Genomic DNA, 15,453 nt, shown 5'->3' with positions numbered 1-15,453 from the left:
TTGACATCTGATGTCTAATTTTTTATGAAAAAAATGTGTTTGGTTCAAATGTTGACCAAAAAAAGTTGATATTTTCTACAACTTCCCTGCCATATTTTCTAACCATTTCTATTAATGTACTCCTATCAAACTGTGTCTTCAGTCCATGCACCATGTGTTTGAATTGTATTAACAATATCCAATTTTGGTTTTTAAATTTTGTTGTAAAAAAGAGTGAAACTAGAACTTTTGACAGTTTTGCTCCTATGAATCAGATCCAGCTTCCAATGAGAAATCAGATCCCCCTCTTCGAATATTTAATTCACTAGGTACAAAAAGGCAGAGAAAACGACCAGCTAGGGTGAGCAAGATGCAAGCAGCTTGCAGTAGTGCCAGCTCTTGTGACATTTCGCCCCAGCTTCTTGTGATCATGGAATCTCACTTTCAGAAAACAAACTCTAAAGTTGGAGCCCTTGCAGAGGTATAGAAAAATTGGGAAATGCTCTCAAAAACCAGAAGGCAAATAAAAATAATTCAACATTTTAAAAAAAAAACCTTGGGATTTTTTTAATTTCACTCAGGGCTGGCAAGAGGCACCAAAAAGCAAGGTTCTGGCTGGATAAAAAAAAACAGCCTTCCCCAGGTTGCAGTGAACAAAGACAGTGGTGAGAGCCTTCTTTGGCTTTTATTCATAGTGGGCTTTTTGTTAAAAAAAAGCAGACTGATGGGTACTTCCCAATCAAGGGCACTTTGCAAAACAAAGGAAGTTTGATCTGAGGAAGTGAGTCTGGACCACGAAAGCTCATCACCTGGTTTGTCAGTTTAATAATGTGTTTGCTTTTTTCATTGTATTCCTTTAGTATATATGGTCATGCCAATTCTCTCCCAGAATATGATCTGAAGAGGTAGGTTTGGCCCATGAAATCTCATCACCTAAAGACTAACAAGATGGTTTAATAAAGTGCTACATAGTTTTTCCTTTTATTAAACCATCTTGTTAGTCTTTAAAGTGCTACACAGTTTTTCCTTCTCACCTGCACATGCCTGCTTCTTTTGTGCAATGTATATTTTTTACACACACACACACACACACACACACACACACACACACACACACACACACACACACCCCCCCCCCCCCCCCCAAGTTATGCAGTAGGACATAGATTCACATAAGAGAGACTTTGGCAGGTCCTTAATGCAGTGAGACAGCTTGAGCTGGCTTCGGAAAATACAAGGTGACCCTGGCTCAGCTGAGCAGTCAAACAGCACATCCATCCAGGATAATAAACGGCCCACGGCCTTTTTAAAAAAAGGAAAAAGTCTGCAGCTGCAGACAGCTGGTTGTGGGCTCCAGCACCATCATGTCTGGGAGGTTATTTAGCATTCCCTGTGTATGTGCCTGACAGTCCTTTAGGCACCATAGACCTTGCTCACAGGTCACAGGAGAAGAGGAGATATGTGTTAATAGTAGAGATGCCCTGTTATCAGAGATCGTAATTACAAAAACAGCCAAGGGTTCTCAGGCACATGGTGTAGCTCAACAAAAGGCATCCTCCGCCCAGACCTCACGTTGAATTTACAGGCAGCCATCTGAGCACAGAGCAATGGCTGGAATGGGTAGAGGCTGGCAGACTGCAATCTATCTTTTTCACTGGACACCTGTTGCTTGCTATGCATACAAATTTTTACCTGTATTCCATTGATCCTTACAACAAGCTGAATTATTAGAGAGCACCGAGATGAGCCTGCCATGGCCCAGAAAGGATCTTTAATCAAGTGGCTGCTGCACTTGACATGCATTAAGGCACAATGTACTAGGCGAAACATTAATTCAGATAATGTACCATGCTCCAAATCAATTAAGCCAGATGTGCTGCATGAATAAACCCCTCATACATACCCGCTAGCATTAACAGGGACAGGAGAGCAACCTTCCACAGACTGGGTGAACTCCTGCACTTTGAAATCTGGTGGCAATACACTCCAGCTTCCTGGCTGTCTGCTCAGTGATCTGCTAGCCAAGTGGCTAAGTTTATAATCCTTGAACCAAAAGATTATCCTTAAAGCTGACAGGCAAGTTGCCCTGTACTCACACTCCCTGCCCTGGAGAAAACCACCCACCCCAGTGATTGTTTTTCCAACAGACCTTCCCAGTTTTAACAAGTAGGATTTTTCTTTTCGTTGGTGAAAGTTCCCATTTTGTTGGAAAATCATTTCTATTTAAAATGTGTAAACGCTTTGACCAGTTGTGTCCCTTTCTGCTGCCAGCCGGGACAGCTGCATTCATCTCCCTTCTGAAACAGCAGATGGGATCCACACTCTTGACAGTATGGGACCTTGCTCCTAAAAGTGCCAAGCAGCTCCTTCAAGAACATCATTAGCTGATAGGATCCAGACCAGTGGGGTGGGCTTCCAGCCCGTGTTCTATCTGCATTATGTAACCAGCTGGGAGAATCTTGCCATCTACTGTGTATTTGTGGTAGCTTGTTTGTGTGTCTGTCTGGCCCCCCAGCTGAGGGACATGCACCTCTCCTCCAGCTGTGCCTGCCACAGCAGCCATGGAGAGGCACTTCTCCCCTGGCTATAAGCTGCTGCAGTGACAGAGGGCTGGGGTTGTCCTCTCTCCCCTGGGCAGCCTGCTTATTGAACACCTCATCCTCTGCCCCATCCCGGAACAATGGAAAAACAACACTTATCTGAGTTAAGGACCTGAGCAATGCTGGGTATCTTCTGGTGATCTGTCAAGAGTAGGGGCCTGTCATGGCATCCCTGTCCAAGATGCCCCCTAGGTGTTGGCATGGCGTCTTCCTTCAGCCCTGTGGTGACTGAACATGAAGTAGCAGTGTAAGTTCTCTGGGATCCTCCTGAATGCATTCTGCTGCAGAAGCTGTAACAGAATTTCTCTCTGCTAGCCTGCAGATCCAGCTGTAGCCACACCTGTCCTAGAATCACAGGGGTGAAAGAGACCTCGGAAGGTCATTGAGTCTAAGCCCCTGCCCAAAACAGGACCAACCCCGACTAAGTCATCCCACCCAGGGCTTTGTCAAAAATCTCTAGGGATGAAGATTCTAGCACCTCCCTAGGGAACTCATTCCATTGCTTCAGCACTCTCCTAGTTGAAATGGTTTTTCCTAATACCCAACCTAGACCTCTCCCACTGCAACTTGAGACTATTACTCCTCATTCTGTTATCTATCATCACCAAGAATAGTCTCTCTCTCTCTCCATCCTCATTGGACCCCCCCCCCCCCCCCCCCCCCCTTTCAACTAGTTAAAGGCTGCTGTTAAATCCCCTGGGACATCAGGTGCTCTCTTTCCAATTTGCATTGGCTGGGAATCGAACTCAGGCCAACGATAACACTACACAACCAAGACATCTGCCGAGACAGAGCTGCAGGGAAGCATTGTATCACAAAGGGCTTTTACATGGTTACACCATTGCACACTTGAAATATTTAATTGAAATTCCATACCCTATCCATCCCTCTGTTTGTGATTCAGTCTTTTTCTTTGGAGAGTTCTACGGGCTGAAGAACATTGAGACTGGATCATCAGTTCAGTTCCCTACCAGCACAAAGAAGCTCCCTGCATTTTCCAGCATGGAGTCTGGTTTTAAGTGCCTCAGACAATGTTGTTTCCACCACTTCACTGGGGAAGCTGCGCCACTCTACATATCTCCTAAGTAGGGGAAATCTTTTCTAATTTTCATCTTCAATTTCCCTTTAGCCAACTTTCAGGGGCTTTGTCTGCGCCCAATCCAGTGCACAAGGTGTATATCGCTATGGAGAGCGCTTTCTTGGTGACTGAGTAAGCATCTGCTGGGTTGCTTTTCCACAGTTGCCCTAAGTTACCTCACATCTAATTCATACCAGCAGGGTCTTTTCTAGTTTTATGTTGCATGAGAAGATACACAGATGTATTCAATGGCCAACTCCTTATCAGACAAGACTCTGCATGCCAGCATCAAACTGGTAAACTTGGCTACCAATAGAGGAAGTGGATTTTCTTCTCACTCCCTGTTTACAGAAAAGGGTAAGTGGTATCCGGGTAGAACTGGTATGGATGTCAACAGAAATCAGGCCTTTCTGCTAATAGTACTCCGCCTAGTTTTTAATAGGATTAGCAGTCTTCTGAAATGATAGCTTGAAGGGGGGGAAAAAAAAAACCCAGGCCACAATGCACATAAATAAATGCCATCTTTATTTTACCAAATATAATTTAAATCAGTTAAGTTGACATTTGTCAATTCAGTTATAACCGGCTATAAATATTTAAGACAGTCTTTTCTAATTTTCATACAAAGAGTAACCCAATATTCTCTTCATCTTGCAGCCAGATCTAAAGTACACATGCATTTGAGTTCAACTGATGAAAAATAAAAGAAATTGTCCTTCGAAGCTCTTTTAAATGCAAATTAAGTGCTTACCCTTCCCTCCACCTTGTAAAAATTTAGGTACGTCATCCAAGGAGAACTATGGCTCTTAAAACAATCACTTCTCCCTCCCTCATTTTTGTAACTGAGACCAGGATGGGTGTGTCTGTTTCACTGGCACAAATCTTTAGTTTGGGAACTGAGCAGTGATGGGGCGTGTAAAAATAAGAGGAAGAGGAGATCTACTAAAAGCTTAAGTGTTAGGGATAGGAAATCTCAAATGTATCCCTTGGTACTGGGCATGGAAGCAAGTGGACAGTTTTCTGCCTCTGTTAACGTTGAGGGGCAAGGGAAGGTCTCCAAGAAATTGAGACGTCAGTGCAGCAAACTTTTGAAGCAGTCCAGGACAAGCTGGATTTGTGAGACGTCACTGGGGTGAAGAGATGTGAACATCAGAGCTTCAATTAAAAGTGATGTTTGAAGAGAGCAATTCTGAAGCCTTCTAACATAGGCATGAAAACCCTCTGGAAATCCCCTTCTCTACTAGCACAGGCATCTGCAAGACTGCCTCTATTCAGAGCTGCCATTCTGTGATTGAAGGCAAATGTTTACTTAAGCCAGGTCTCCTTTGCAGACCAGTAAAGGCCCTAAAAAAGGGGAGTCCCACAAACAGCATGAAACAGGAAATGACTTTTCTACTAGTTCCCAGTTTAGACAGTGGTCCCTTGGCTCTTATCTTTCCTGGCATGCAAGACCTTAAATGTGGTTTGATTTACATATCTATATAGGTTCCTGTATTTTTTTTGGTATTGGTTCTCTCATCGGTCCATGATGAAACTCCCATTTTAGTTTCAAACCGGTTAACACGCCTGGCCTTAAACCAGGATTCTAGCTCTCAAGTGCAGGGAAAGCTCTAAGCTAATTCCAGATGGGAATTATACAACATGGGTCTATTTCTGGTCACGACAGATGCACTTTGCGATCTTGCTCAGTCCATGGTAAGGGCAAGGTGGGGTAGTCTTCCCAGCAAATCCCTCCTTTTCAGGGAGCCAAGATGCAGCCATACTTCAAGTATCGTGCAACTAACCAGTTTTCTGGGGTGGCTCAGATCAGCAACAATTGCTCCTTGAACCCAAGCTTCACTTAGGATGAAGGTGGTCAAAGCTCTACACAACACATTGACTGTCATATGTTAACACATTGGCCACTTCTTGATCAGAACACCCAGATCTCAGGGAAAAGCCCCAAAGGAGGAAAAACAGCATGGTTTTAAAGAGCCTGTGGGAGAGGTGCAGAAGTTGACCCAGGATCAGAAAATAAAAGCCACTACACGGGTGCAGGGGTGCGTGTGCTGTGAATGAGGAACGCATTTCAGACTTTTCTTTTTAAAGAGGAAAACTAAAGACCTACATGCAATTAAAAATCTAGCTGCTTTAGGGTTCTGTTTTAAAGCTTCAAATCAATCAGGGGAGCATTCCTTAGATGCACATGGGTGCGGGAGTGGATGTTTAAAAGGGATCTTTCCAGCAAACACAAGCTAATTCCCTAACCAGGATCATGCTTACTTTAGAAATCAGACAAAGTGGGGCTAAGAGAGAGGAAATGGGGCTGCCCCAAAGCCTAGGTTATAGGGTGTTCCCTCCTGAGAGGTGTCTGCTCAGTTTATAATTAAAATAAGCCTGAATCGCATCTTGAACACTGAATGTTTATGAACCATATGAGTGACCGTTTACCTCTCGTGCTAGGTGGGGTGGGTGGGCTTCCTTTATGATCTGACTGGTCAATCAACGTTTCCCGTAACACCTTGGTTCAAACGCTACAGCTATGAAATTGCACTTGGTGATTGTCTTACATTTTTTTTGTCCCTCCTAAAACTAGATTTTTCTGTACAAACTTGGCTTGAAATATAAACCACATAAAATTCCCATTGAAAATAATGAGAATCCAGTATCAAAGCTGAAGTCCCAAAGGAGACAGAAGGAAGGGAAGGGGGAAAGAAGAGGACACTGGGGAGAGCTAGTCTCCCACGTCCGCATCCCGGTCGCCGATGAGCCAGAGAATGTGGAAGCTGAGAGCCAAGAGACCTGTCCCAAGCAGGTCACCCAGCGCCGTCAAATAAGGGATGGAGAAGTTGTCGGGATCCAGCCCCCTACCCCACATCCAATGCACCATCCAGTCAGCAATGTAGAGAAGAATGAGAACCTGGAAGACAGACAAGAGGAAAGAGCCATGTTAGCGACTAATCCAGACCTTCATGTCCCTTTCTGCCATGGACATGGCTTTCCACCTAGGTTCTTCAAGGTCCTCCTTATTCAGACACTTGCAATGCAGCTTGATTGACATGCGAGGCCCTATCAATCCCATTCAAGGCTACGGGATGGGTCAGAGCAGTAAGGTTAAGAGGAACAATCTCCAGTAAGGGAGACCCACAGATGGGACGTTGTGTCTCCTTTGTGCCTTAGGCAGGAAGGGGAGGTTTTCTAATACCCCATGCACCACCAGCAGCTGATTGTAGGTATACACGGGAGTTCACTGAAAGCCTCCAAAATGAGGAGAGTCTGACCCACGTGCAGAGGTGAAAGTAACTTACACATCTTACAGGTACTGCTGTATTGCACACGTGCCCCACGCAGAGGTCAAGGCAGGAGAGCGGGGGGATTGGGATAAATTTCTTATAGATACAAATGTAAGTGTGGGGTGGAGTGTGTGTGTGGCGGGGGGGGGCTCAGGGGAAGAGCCTGGGAGCTGGGGATGAGGGTTGCAGGACTCAGGGTGTGAGAAGGAGCTTAGGGTGGGGCTATGTGTGGATGGGGGGAGTGCAGGGGGCAAGGATGCTATTTAGGGAGGCTGGGGGGGGGGGGGGGGGCTAAGCCCTGCCTCCAAGATTCAGAGGAGGCGGTTGCTTGTGGTACTCTTTCTTCACCATCAGGGAGGGAGAAGGAAGCTCCGTGTGGGCCACTCACTCCTCTGCCCCCTCCCGCTCCAGCCAGGACAGAGAGGCATGCCAGCCCCCTGACGCAAAGGGAACAAGCAGCAGCATCCCCATAGGAATCTCGAGGGAAGGGGCTTCAGCCCCACCTTCAGTCCCTAAATGACACTTGGGGGCAGGGGAGGGAATCAGGGCTGGGACAGTCCCAGACTGCTGGGGGAGGGGGGATGAGACACACACTCCAGCGTGCCCCTTTAGTCTGGCTACTTAGCAGGAAGCCCTGGGAGCCCAGCGGGGAGTGTGCCACGCCTCCTCCTGCTGCCGAGTGCCCCAGCTGGCCAGCTGCTTCTTGCCAGAGCAGCGCACCGGCTTCCTTTCACCTCTGCCCACATCCAAGTTTTTAGCTCACGTCACAGCTCTAACCAAAAAAAAAAAAAAAAAAAAGAGGGGCAAATGGATTCAGAGCCAGGGTGGTAGAGGCAGGATCCAATGCCATCTTCACACCCGGGTGCCTCAGGAGGTGAGCAAAAAGCCCCGTGAAAGCAGAGCTGCGCTGGAACAGCAGAGTCCTGGCTTCCCAGGGGCAGGCGAGCGCTCTCAGAGCAGCGACAGGATTGGCAGGTGCTTCCGTCTGCTCTAGTGCAGTGTTTCTAAACCTTTTTTTATAAAGAATAGTGATAGAAATGTAGCCGTGTTAGTCTGGGGTAGCTGAAGCAAAATGCAGGACAATGTAGCACTTTAAAGACTAACAAGATGGTTTATTAGATGATGAGCTTTCGTGGGCCAGACCCACTTCCTCAGATCAAATAGGGGAAGAAAACCACTTTTTTCTTCCACTATTTGATCTGAGGAAGTGGGTCTGGCCCACGAAAGCTCATCATCTAATAAACCATCTTGTTAGTCTTTAAAGTGCTACATTGTCCTGCGTTTTTTTTTATAAAGTACTCCTTTTTCAAAAATAAATAAGTACCCCCAGTACTTATAGTTTTCAGACACACAACATTTTTTTCTACCGTTGCAACACATTTGTTTAAACAACTTAGTTGTAGCCAGGCGGGCAATGAAATTTCTGGGTGTAAAAAGTACAAAAATTATAAAACGCTGTAAAACTTAAAACAAAAATTCAGTTTTCTCCAAGTTTCAGTTGTGTTGACGTACCCCCCAGACTTCTCTCGAGTACCCCTCAGGGTACACGTACCACTGGTGGAGACACACTGCTCTAGCACGCTCTATTTTTCTTTCTTGTCAATGCTCTGACTCACTTCCTGAAGCTCCACTCAGTTGTTGATTTTAGGGGGTTGCTAAAACCAGTAACAACTTCCACAAGCACCAGGCGCTGGCTGTGTTTAGTAAGACAACTCCTTGGCCACAGTCTCCCCTCTGTCTGCCTGTGTAGGAGGGGAGGGATATATTGGCTGCCCGAGTCTCCTGCCATGCCCAGATCCTCACTGAATGCACACACTTCACCTCAAGCCCTGATCAGAATGTTATGCAGAATGAGTTAGGAGTATCCGAGCCCAATGCTGGCAGCCCAGCCTGGTTTCCCCTGTGAGGGAAAGGCTGAGGGAAGGGAGGAAGAGCCCTACAAGTCACGTGAGACACTGAGCTCTTCTCAGCTTGGTTTCTCTGCCGCCATTTGAACACGGCTACAGACCCAGAAGGCGCTCTCAGCTCTTCACAACCAAGGAGGCGAGTTTCCTTCACCTGAGGATTTTAAAAACCAAGCACGGGTTGTAAAGCAGCTGCGAAGTAGAGTAAGCGCCCGGAGCACGGAAGAGAGTCCAATGCTCTCCTCTTCACAGGATGGCTGAAGGAGACAGGACTGCCTCAGTTTACCACGGGGCTGCTCTGTTCTACGGGAATTTGAATTCTACTCCTTTGACACCCATTTGTGCGATGGTGGGGTCCCTGCAAGGAGGGTACATTGCAGGGAGGAATACAACAGATAAGGACAGAGAAAGAGGGACCCCAAACCAGCCAGCCCCACTGATTCTCAGGCTGCCCTCAGCACCGCAGTATCCAAACAGGATGTTAAGTGAATGACAGACATCGGTCTCATGTGGCCTGCTCTCACCCAATCCCTGAGGAGAGCTGTGTGCACAGGGGAACGTTTGGTACAGTACGAAGTACCCAAATCTCTCCGTTTCAGAATGAGACCAGGGCCAGGAGATGCCCATTTAATGCTCTATCCCCAGTTTTGTGTAAGCTTCCTGGAGCATGGACAGGTGCTCTACTGTGCCTAGCCCAGAAGGGTCCTGGACCATCACAGGGACGACGAGACTTCACCCTAAATACAAATAAGAACGAGATCTTTTCTGTTTGTCCCAGGTGCAAGAGTCATGCCAGCTGTACTTGTAGCTCCGCCCCATGCCAATTGCCCTTGGGGGGAAGCATCTCCCCTCCATCCCACTTGGGAGGTCTGTCTACACCAAGGAGCGTCGGCCAATGGGTCCCACTGAACTGGGGCGGATACCGTTTCCTCTGCCACTACAAAAAGGGACAAACCTTCTTTTCAGGAGGGGAACCCGTTGCAGTAATGGGCCAGTTTGCTACTGCAGATGGTGCATTAGCTCCCTTACTCCAGCCTGGGGATCACGATCCATGCTGCAAGTCACGCCTCCCAGGAGACAAGCCGGGCAGAGCCAGCTCTTACCTGGAGAAGTGCAGCCATCATGTAGAAGACAATGAAGATCAGGGTGAGAGTCGTGTGCCCGCCCTGCATAGAGCTGATGGTGTAGAGGAAAACCAAGTGCCCAGGAACCACGAGGAGGAAGAGCACGCGGGAAGAGCGGGAATTTACATCTGGCGAGAAACGGAGAGGACAAAGCTCAGGATTTGCACCGACAATGCTACCCTGCAGCCAGGGTGGGCGCCCGCTAATCACCAGACAATGTCCTCGTCAATCGCGTGCTGCAGCATATCGGCTCCACGCACCTTCGGGATCAGTGCAAGGAGCCTAACAGAAATGCCCCAGACTCTGAACGCTGCCGTAGAGACCCACCCTCACTAGAACCAGCGATAGCTCCCCGCACTGACGGGGCGGAAGGGACAGGGAGCGAAGAGGCGCTACACGGCCCCCAGCGGCAATCGAAGAGGCACCTTTCGGCCGGTGCTCAGCACGCAGCTTTCCGCAGTTCCAGGGAAGGACGAATTCACTGTAGTGAATTCATCAGAGCAACTAAGACAAGGCGCGTGGTGCTTCTAAGGTATGCATCTGCCCCCTTTCGGCGCTGGTAGTTTTGACCCTGTCTGGATGCCTCCCTACGCCAGGGATGTAAAATTCCGTTTCAAATGTTCACCAGATCAACTGTACATTCAACCAGTTCATTGGCCTGTGCTGCGGTGGGCCTGCCTTGCCTGGAGCACCAGCCAGGCCAGCTACCCACACTGTGTGTGGGGGGGGGGGTTGCCCTGGCTGGACCAGGCCCGCTGCCCCACACGGCGAGGAGACGGCTGCTGCGGCCAGGCCTGGTTAGCTGGTGATCTCGGTAAGCGTGCCAGGAAGATGAATGCTTACTGGGTAACTGGTTAACCCTTTACATCCCTACCCTACGCTTGTATTGCAACAGATAATGCTGACATCTGATAACAAAGCACCCGCTCAGCACCAAGCACCTGGGAAGCCAGGCCTATTCGCTCCCAAGCTGCAGGCTGCCCTGCCCCGTGCACTGCAGAGCATCCATCTCAGCACGTACGTGGCACGCAATGCAAGTCAGGATCCCCTCTTCACCGTGTCCCTCCTCCCCCTGTGCCCCTCCTCCCTTGAAACATCTGGGGCTGCTGCTCACTAACGGAAACTTTATGGAGCCTCCATCCACAGGAGCGTTTTTGGCTGCTGCAGGCACGCAGGCCGAGACGAGCCGCCGGCAGCCTCGAGGCAAATTTTTGCGGCCCAAATGCACCTGGGGACGATCGAGGGGGTGGCGGGGAAGTTGACATCAGTCGTGCCAATGCCAGGGGCCTCAAAGGCACCCCTGCCGTTCAGGCAGCTTTGTTGCAACACTCCCCCTCACCGACCCAGCAGGACACTGCGACAGTCTCTGTCAGCAGGCCAGGCCAATGCCTGTGTCTGCCTCCCAGCCCCCATCTCCCCGCCGTGCACTATCCCTCCCCCAATGCGAGCTGAGCCAGGGGAGCGTCAAGCCGTTTCAAGATGCCCGTGACCCGGAAGCGCGCCCGCTCAGAACATCCCAGCGCCCGGGTTCCCGCCACAGATACCTGAGCTGAAGAAAGTGCTGCAAGGACTGGGGCACTTGCGCGGGGCCATCTCAGGGCTCTCGCCGGGTATTCCGCTCATGTGGAGGTACGTGGAGATGCGACTGGCCTGGACGGCCACCAGATTGCCACCGACCCCTGGAGGCCGAAGGGGGAGCAGTGAGAGCCGGTGCCACAGGACGCAAACAACCAGAGAGAAATCACAGGGCCCTATTGCCTCCCTTGACAACCACCGATGCAACTGCACTATCGTGGAGCCTCGTTGAAGCGCAAGGTGTGGGACGCAAGCCCAGCAGGCCAGCTGCTGCAGTATGTTTAAAATGGCTAAGGATTTTGTTTTACAACAGCGCATAACCTGTGGAACTCACTGCCACATGCCCAAGAGAGTCACAGCATCATTAGCATGAGAAGACCCACAGCGCTACTAGCAAAGGAGCTTGAAGGACCAGAAGTTTCAGACCCATGCTCAAGAAACAGGGAAGGGGCATGAAAAGGATAAAATATTCTTAAACGCATAGGCCCATCTTTACTGAAGTATCAATCCAAAGGCAGATCACATGTTCATTTAACATAGTCTCAAGCCTAGGAGCCAAAATCCCAATGGTATCTACTGATGGAGGCGCCTAAATCACTTTTGAAAAAGGGACTTGGGCGCTTTTGAAGATTTCACCCACTCTGGCAGGCACTGCGGGGCGGTTCGCTGGCAGAGCAGAAGCCAACTCACCGTTAATCACCGGCGTAAAGACGGCCATCCCGGCAAAGTTTGGATCCGACACCGTTTTATCCAAGATTAACCCTCCAACGCTGCAAGGGAAGATATTGAAGAAGCTGATGCCCAAGAGAAAAGGGCCATGAGAAGATCCAAAGACTCCCACGGACGGACGAGGATGTGAGGTAGCGAGGACTGTATTCACTCTGCTTGCTTAGTTGTGTTGTATGTGATTCTACTGTCCTGTGCTGTTCTGGAGTAACTCTGTGTCTGTGCCTCAGTTTCCCTGGGCACTGCAACACTGTCTGGCTGAGGAGGGGAAGGCTGGGCACAACTCACTGTGGAAGTATGTCAGTCTCTCCTCTCCTGAGGACCAGGTGACAGCAGAGAACACCTTGGGCCCAGGAAGCAAGATGGAGGAGTAGGCGGGACTGCCTAGAGGGCTGAGACCAGTTGCTATGAGTTGGTGTGAGTTGAGTGTTTTGGGCTGGCTTAGGGAGAAGGGACCTAGCTGGCCTGGGGGGGCTGGCTCTGGGCTCTGCTCTCCCCAAGATGGATTGCACGGACGGCTCCTGGTTCCTGTCATGACACGTCTGTGCTACGCTGTGTCCCTGTCAATGAATAAACCTGTTCGACTTGCTGGCTGAGAGTCACATCTGGCTGTGGATGGGGGTGCAGGGCCCGGTGACTCCCCCACGCTCCATGACAGACGGCACGAGAAGCAATGGCCACGCTTGGTGCAGCGGGTTGCTGCTGCAGTGCACACTACACAGGCAGCTAGATGCCGCTTTTATGCGATGGCAGCAGTTGCAGATGGACCCTGGGGGTCTCAAAGCTGGTGCATAATACAGAACATTGATGGAAAAGAGAGACTAGCCTAAAACCAGTGAGCAATCCAGGGGCACCTCAGAGACTAACAAATATAGATAGCATCACGAGCTTTCGCAGGCACAAGTGGGTTTTGCCCACGAAAGCTCATGACACGACACGTTTCCGATCGTCTCCAAGCTGCCACAGGACTCCTCGTTGCTTTTGAAGTTACAGACTAACATGGCGACGCCCCGAGACAGAGTTGGCAGGAGCCCCATCATCATGCAGCCTCTGTGTTTCAGGTCTCCACTTACGGGACAGGGCTAACAATACTGCTTTCCTCCCACTCTATGGGACAGGGACGGTCTCGCTGAGGGTTTGTCAAGTGGCCAGCCTGGTAAGGCCCCCACCTCCTTAACTTCAGGGCGTCCCTTATCCTGCCTTCCATCAGGGCGGCCTATGTGCTGGCTGTCGCATCCCTCCGGAGAAGGGGGCGGGACGTGTCGAGTGCCCCGCCTGGTAAGGCCCTGATCCAGGTGGGACCCTTAGCCACTAAGATGACAGCAGACAGACAGTTCCTTGGGAGCTCTGTGGTAGGGCGGAGATAGCCGTTGGGTGCATGGTAAAGTCTGTTGGAGCGACAGCAGGGGAAATGCTGCTCTCCGTCCCAGAGGAGCACCCCCCAAGAGCAGAATCAGCCCACATGTGCTGGAGGGATGCGCTATAGTTGCTCTATTACTGGCTGTAGATCTGAACTTGAAAATTTGAAGGGGTTGGGTTCCACCACCTCCCATGCTTATGCACAGTGGGTGGGCACCTGCAGGGGAGCCGGGGGGGGGGGGTCCCGTCCTAGTTGGACAGTCGTTTCGTGCCTTCCTACCTGCTAGTAGCCATGGCAATGATGACGGGCTCCCAGCCGGAGTACAGCACCTCTCGGGTCACAGGGTTCCTCTTGGCAACGATGAACCAGAGCGGCAGCAGGGCGACGAAGAAGACGCACACCAAAGGGTTCACGTACGGTTTGTCCTCTGAAAAGAGAGGCAGCGGGTTCACGAGCCCTCCCAGCAGGACGCGATGGGATTGCAACGCGCAAGCAGCGCTGGGCAGCAGACCGGGTCCCAGTTCCCCTCTGACATCCGGGACGACAAGCTCCCCTGGGAGCCAGAGAGAGTCTGCGGAAGCCAGATGTGGCCCCCCACCTTTGGGGGTTACGCTATCGCCCAGGCTGCCTTCCCCGGGTCAGCCTGTATTGTGGCGGAGGTGCCTTCAAGAAAAGCCGGCTTCCCAGTTTCCAGCCCCTCACCCCCTTCAGCCTTTCCCTGGTGGCTGAAAGCTAGCAGCCACGCCCTCCCTCTCCCTGGAAACGTGTCCTAACCAAAAAGGCGGCCACAGCTCTGCTCCTAGCAGAGGGGCAAGTAATCCAGCGTGCCCCACGGTGGCGTTCTGGTAAGAAGCCGGCCAGAGCAAGGCACTCCAAGCCTAGCTCCCGGCTCAGCAGCAGGCAGCCAGGCAAGTTAGAGAGGCTGGATAGCTAGCTGCACCCTCCCCCCCTCGACTGTCCCGGCCTCTAGTGCATCCTGCCACCATTTCAGGGGGCTGCAATTGCACAGGTGGGGTCCCTGTTGCTTTTCCTGCTTCCTCTGAGTAGCGAGTGAGGAACAGTGCACAGCCTGCTGTGTTCTTCCTCTGCCCCCGCCCCGGGCAACCCCCTGCCTGGTGCCCTTCCTCATCCCCCTCTCCCAACCTCAGCCCTGACTCCTGCCCACCCATATCCCCCCGCTCTGAGCCCCCCACTCTCTGCCCTAATGTCTGCACCCCCCACACCCTTGCCCTGAGACCCTCCTTGTACCCCCAAGCTGGACTCCTACACCTAGAGGTACTGTCATATCATCCCCCTCCAGCCCCCTGCCCTGAGTCCTCCCCCCGGGGGCGCAACACGACAGTACCTGTAAGAAACTTAAGTTACCTTCACCCCTGCCTAGTAGGGATCAAGGCTCTCTCAGCTTCACAGCCAGGGGAGAGGCACAGGGGGTCAGGAGCTGCCATGGCTGGGGGAGAAGCATGCTCCTCTGGCCCTCGCAGCAGGGCGGGATTACCAAGGGGCATTAGGGGCTGTACTCCTGTGTTCTGGGCCAGCCATTGCTGCAGGGGAGCTGGCTCCATTTGCTGCTGTTCCTTTCCCCCCAGCTGGAGCCGCATCACCAGGAGCTGCTCACTGCAGCTCCCATTGGCCACGATTCCCAGCCAATGGGAGCTGCAGGGGGTGGCACAGAGATAACTGTTCCCACCCCCACCAAACAGGAGCTGCCCCAGGTAAGCACCCAACAACCCAATCCCCTACCCCAGCTCTGAGCTCACTCTACCAACCAAGCTCCCTTCTAGACCCCACACCCCAACCCTGAGCCCCCTTGCACCCTAACTCCTGCCCAGACCCTG

General features: G+C 50.9%; 1 protein-coding gene across 2 annotated transcripts in view; it reads right to left on the bottom strand.

The window, feature by feature from the left end:
- Positions 1-4,165: 4,165 nt before the first annotated feature.
- The window catches only part of SLC41A1 (solute carrier family 41 member 1), a 36,641-nt gene continuing 25,353 nt past the window's right edge, over positions 4,166-15,453 (bottom strand). For both annotated transcript variants that reach the window (XM_075909923.1, XM_075909924.1), the window contains 5 exons: positions 13,898-14,045; positions 12,223-12,302; positions 11,502-11,636; positions 9,937-10,085; positions 4,166-6,556 (listed from right to left, as the gene is read on the bottom strand). In XM_075909923.1, the coding sequence (XP_075766038.1) occupies positions 6,371-6,556; positions 9,937-10,085; positions 11,502-11,636; positions 12,223-12,302; positions 13,898-14,045 (698 nt within the window). In that variant the 3' untranslated portion in view covers positions 4,166-6,370. The remainder of the gene's footprint in view (positions 6,557-9,936; positions 10,086-11,501; positions 11,637-12,222; positions 12,303-13,897; positions 14,046-15,453) is intronic.

Source organism: Pelodiscus sinensis, chromosome 27 (assembly GCF_049634645.1).
Source record: "Pelodiscus sinensis isolate JC-2024 chromosome 27, ASM4963464v1, whole genome shotgun sequence".
In the NCBI taxonomy this organism is placed as follows: Eukaryota; Metazoa; Chordata; order Testudines; family Trionychidae; genus Pelodiscus; species Pelodiscus sinensis.
Note: the sequence above shows the minus strand (reverse complement) of the source record. Positions and strands in the feature narration are given on the sequence as shown.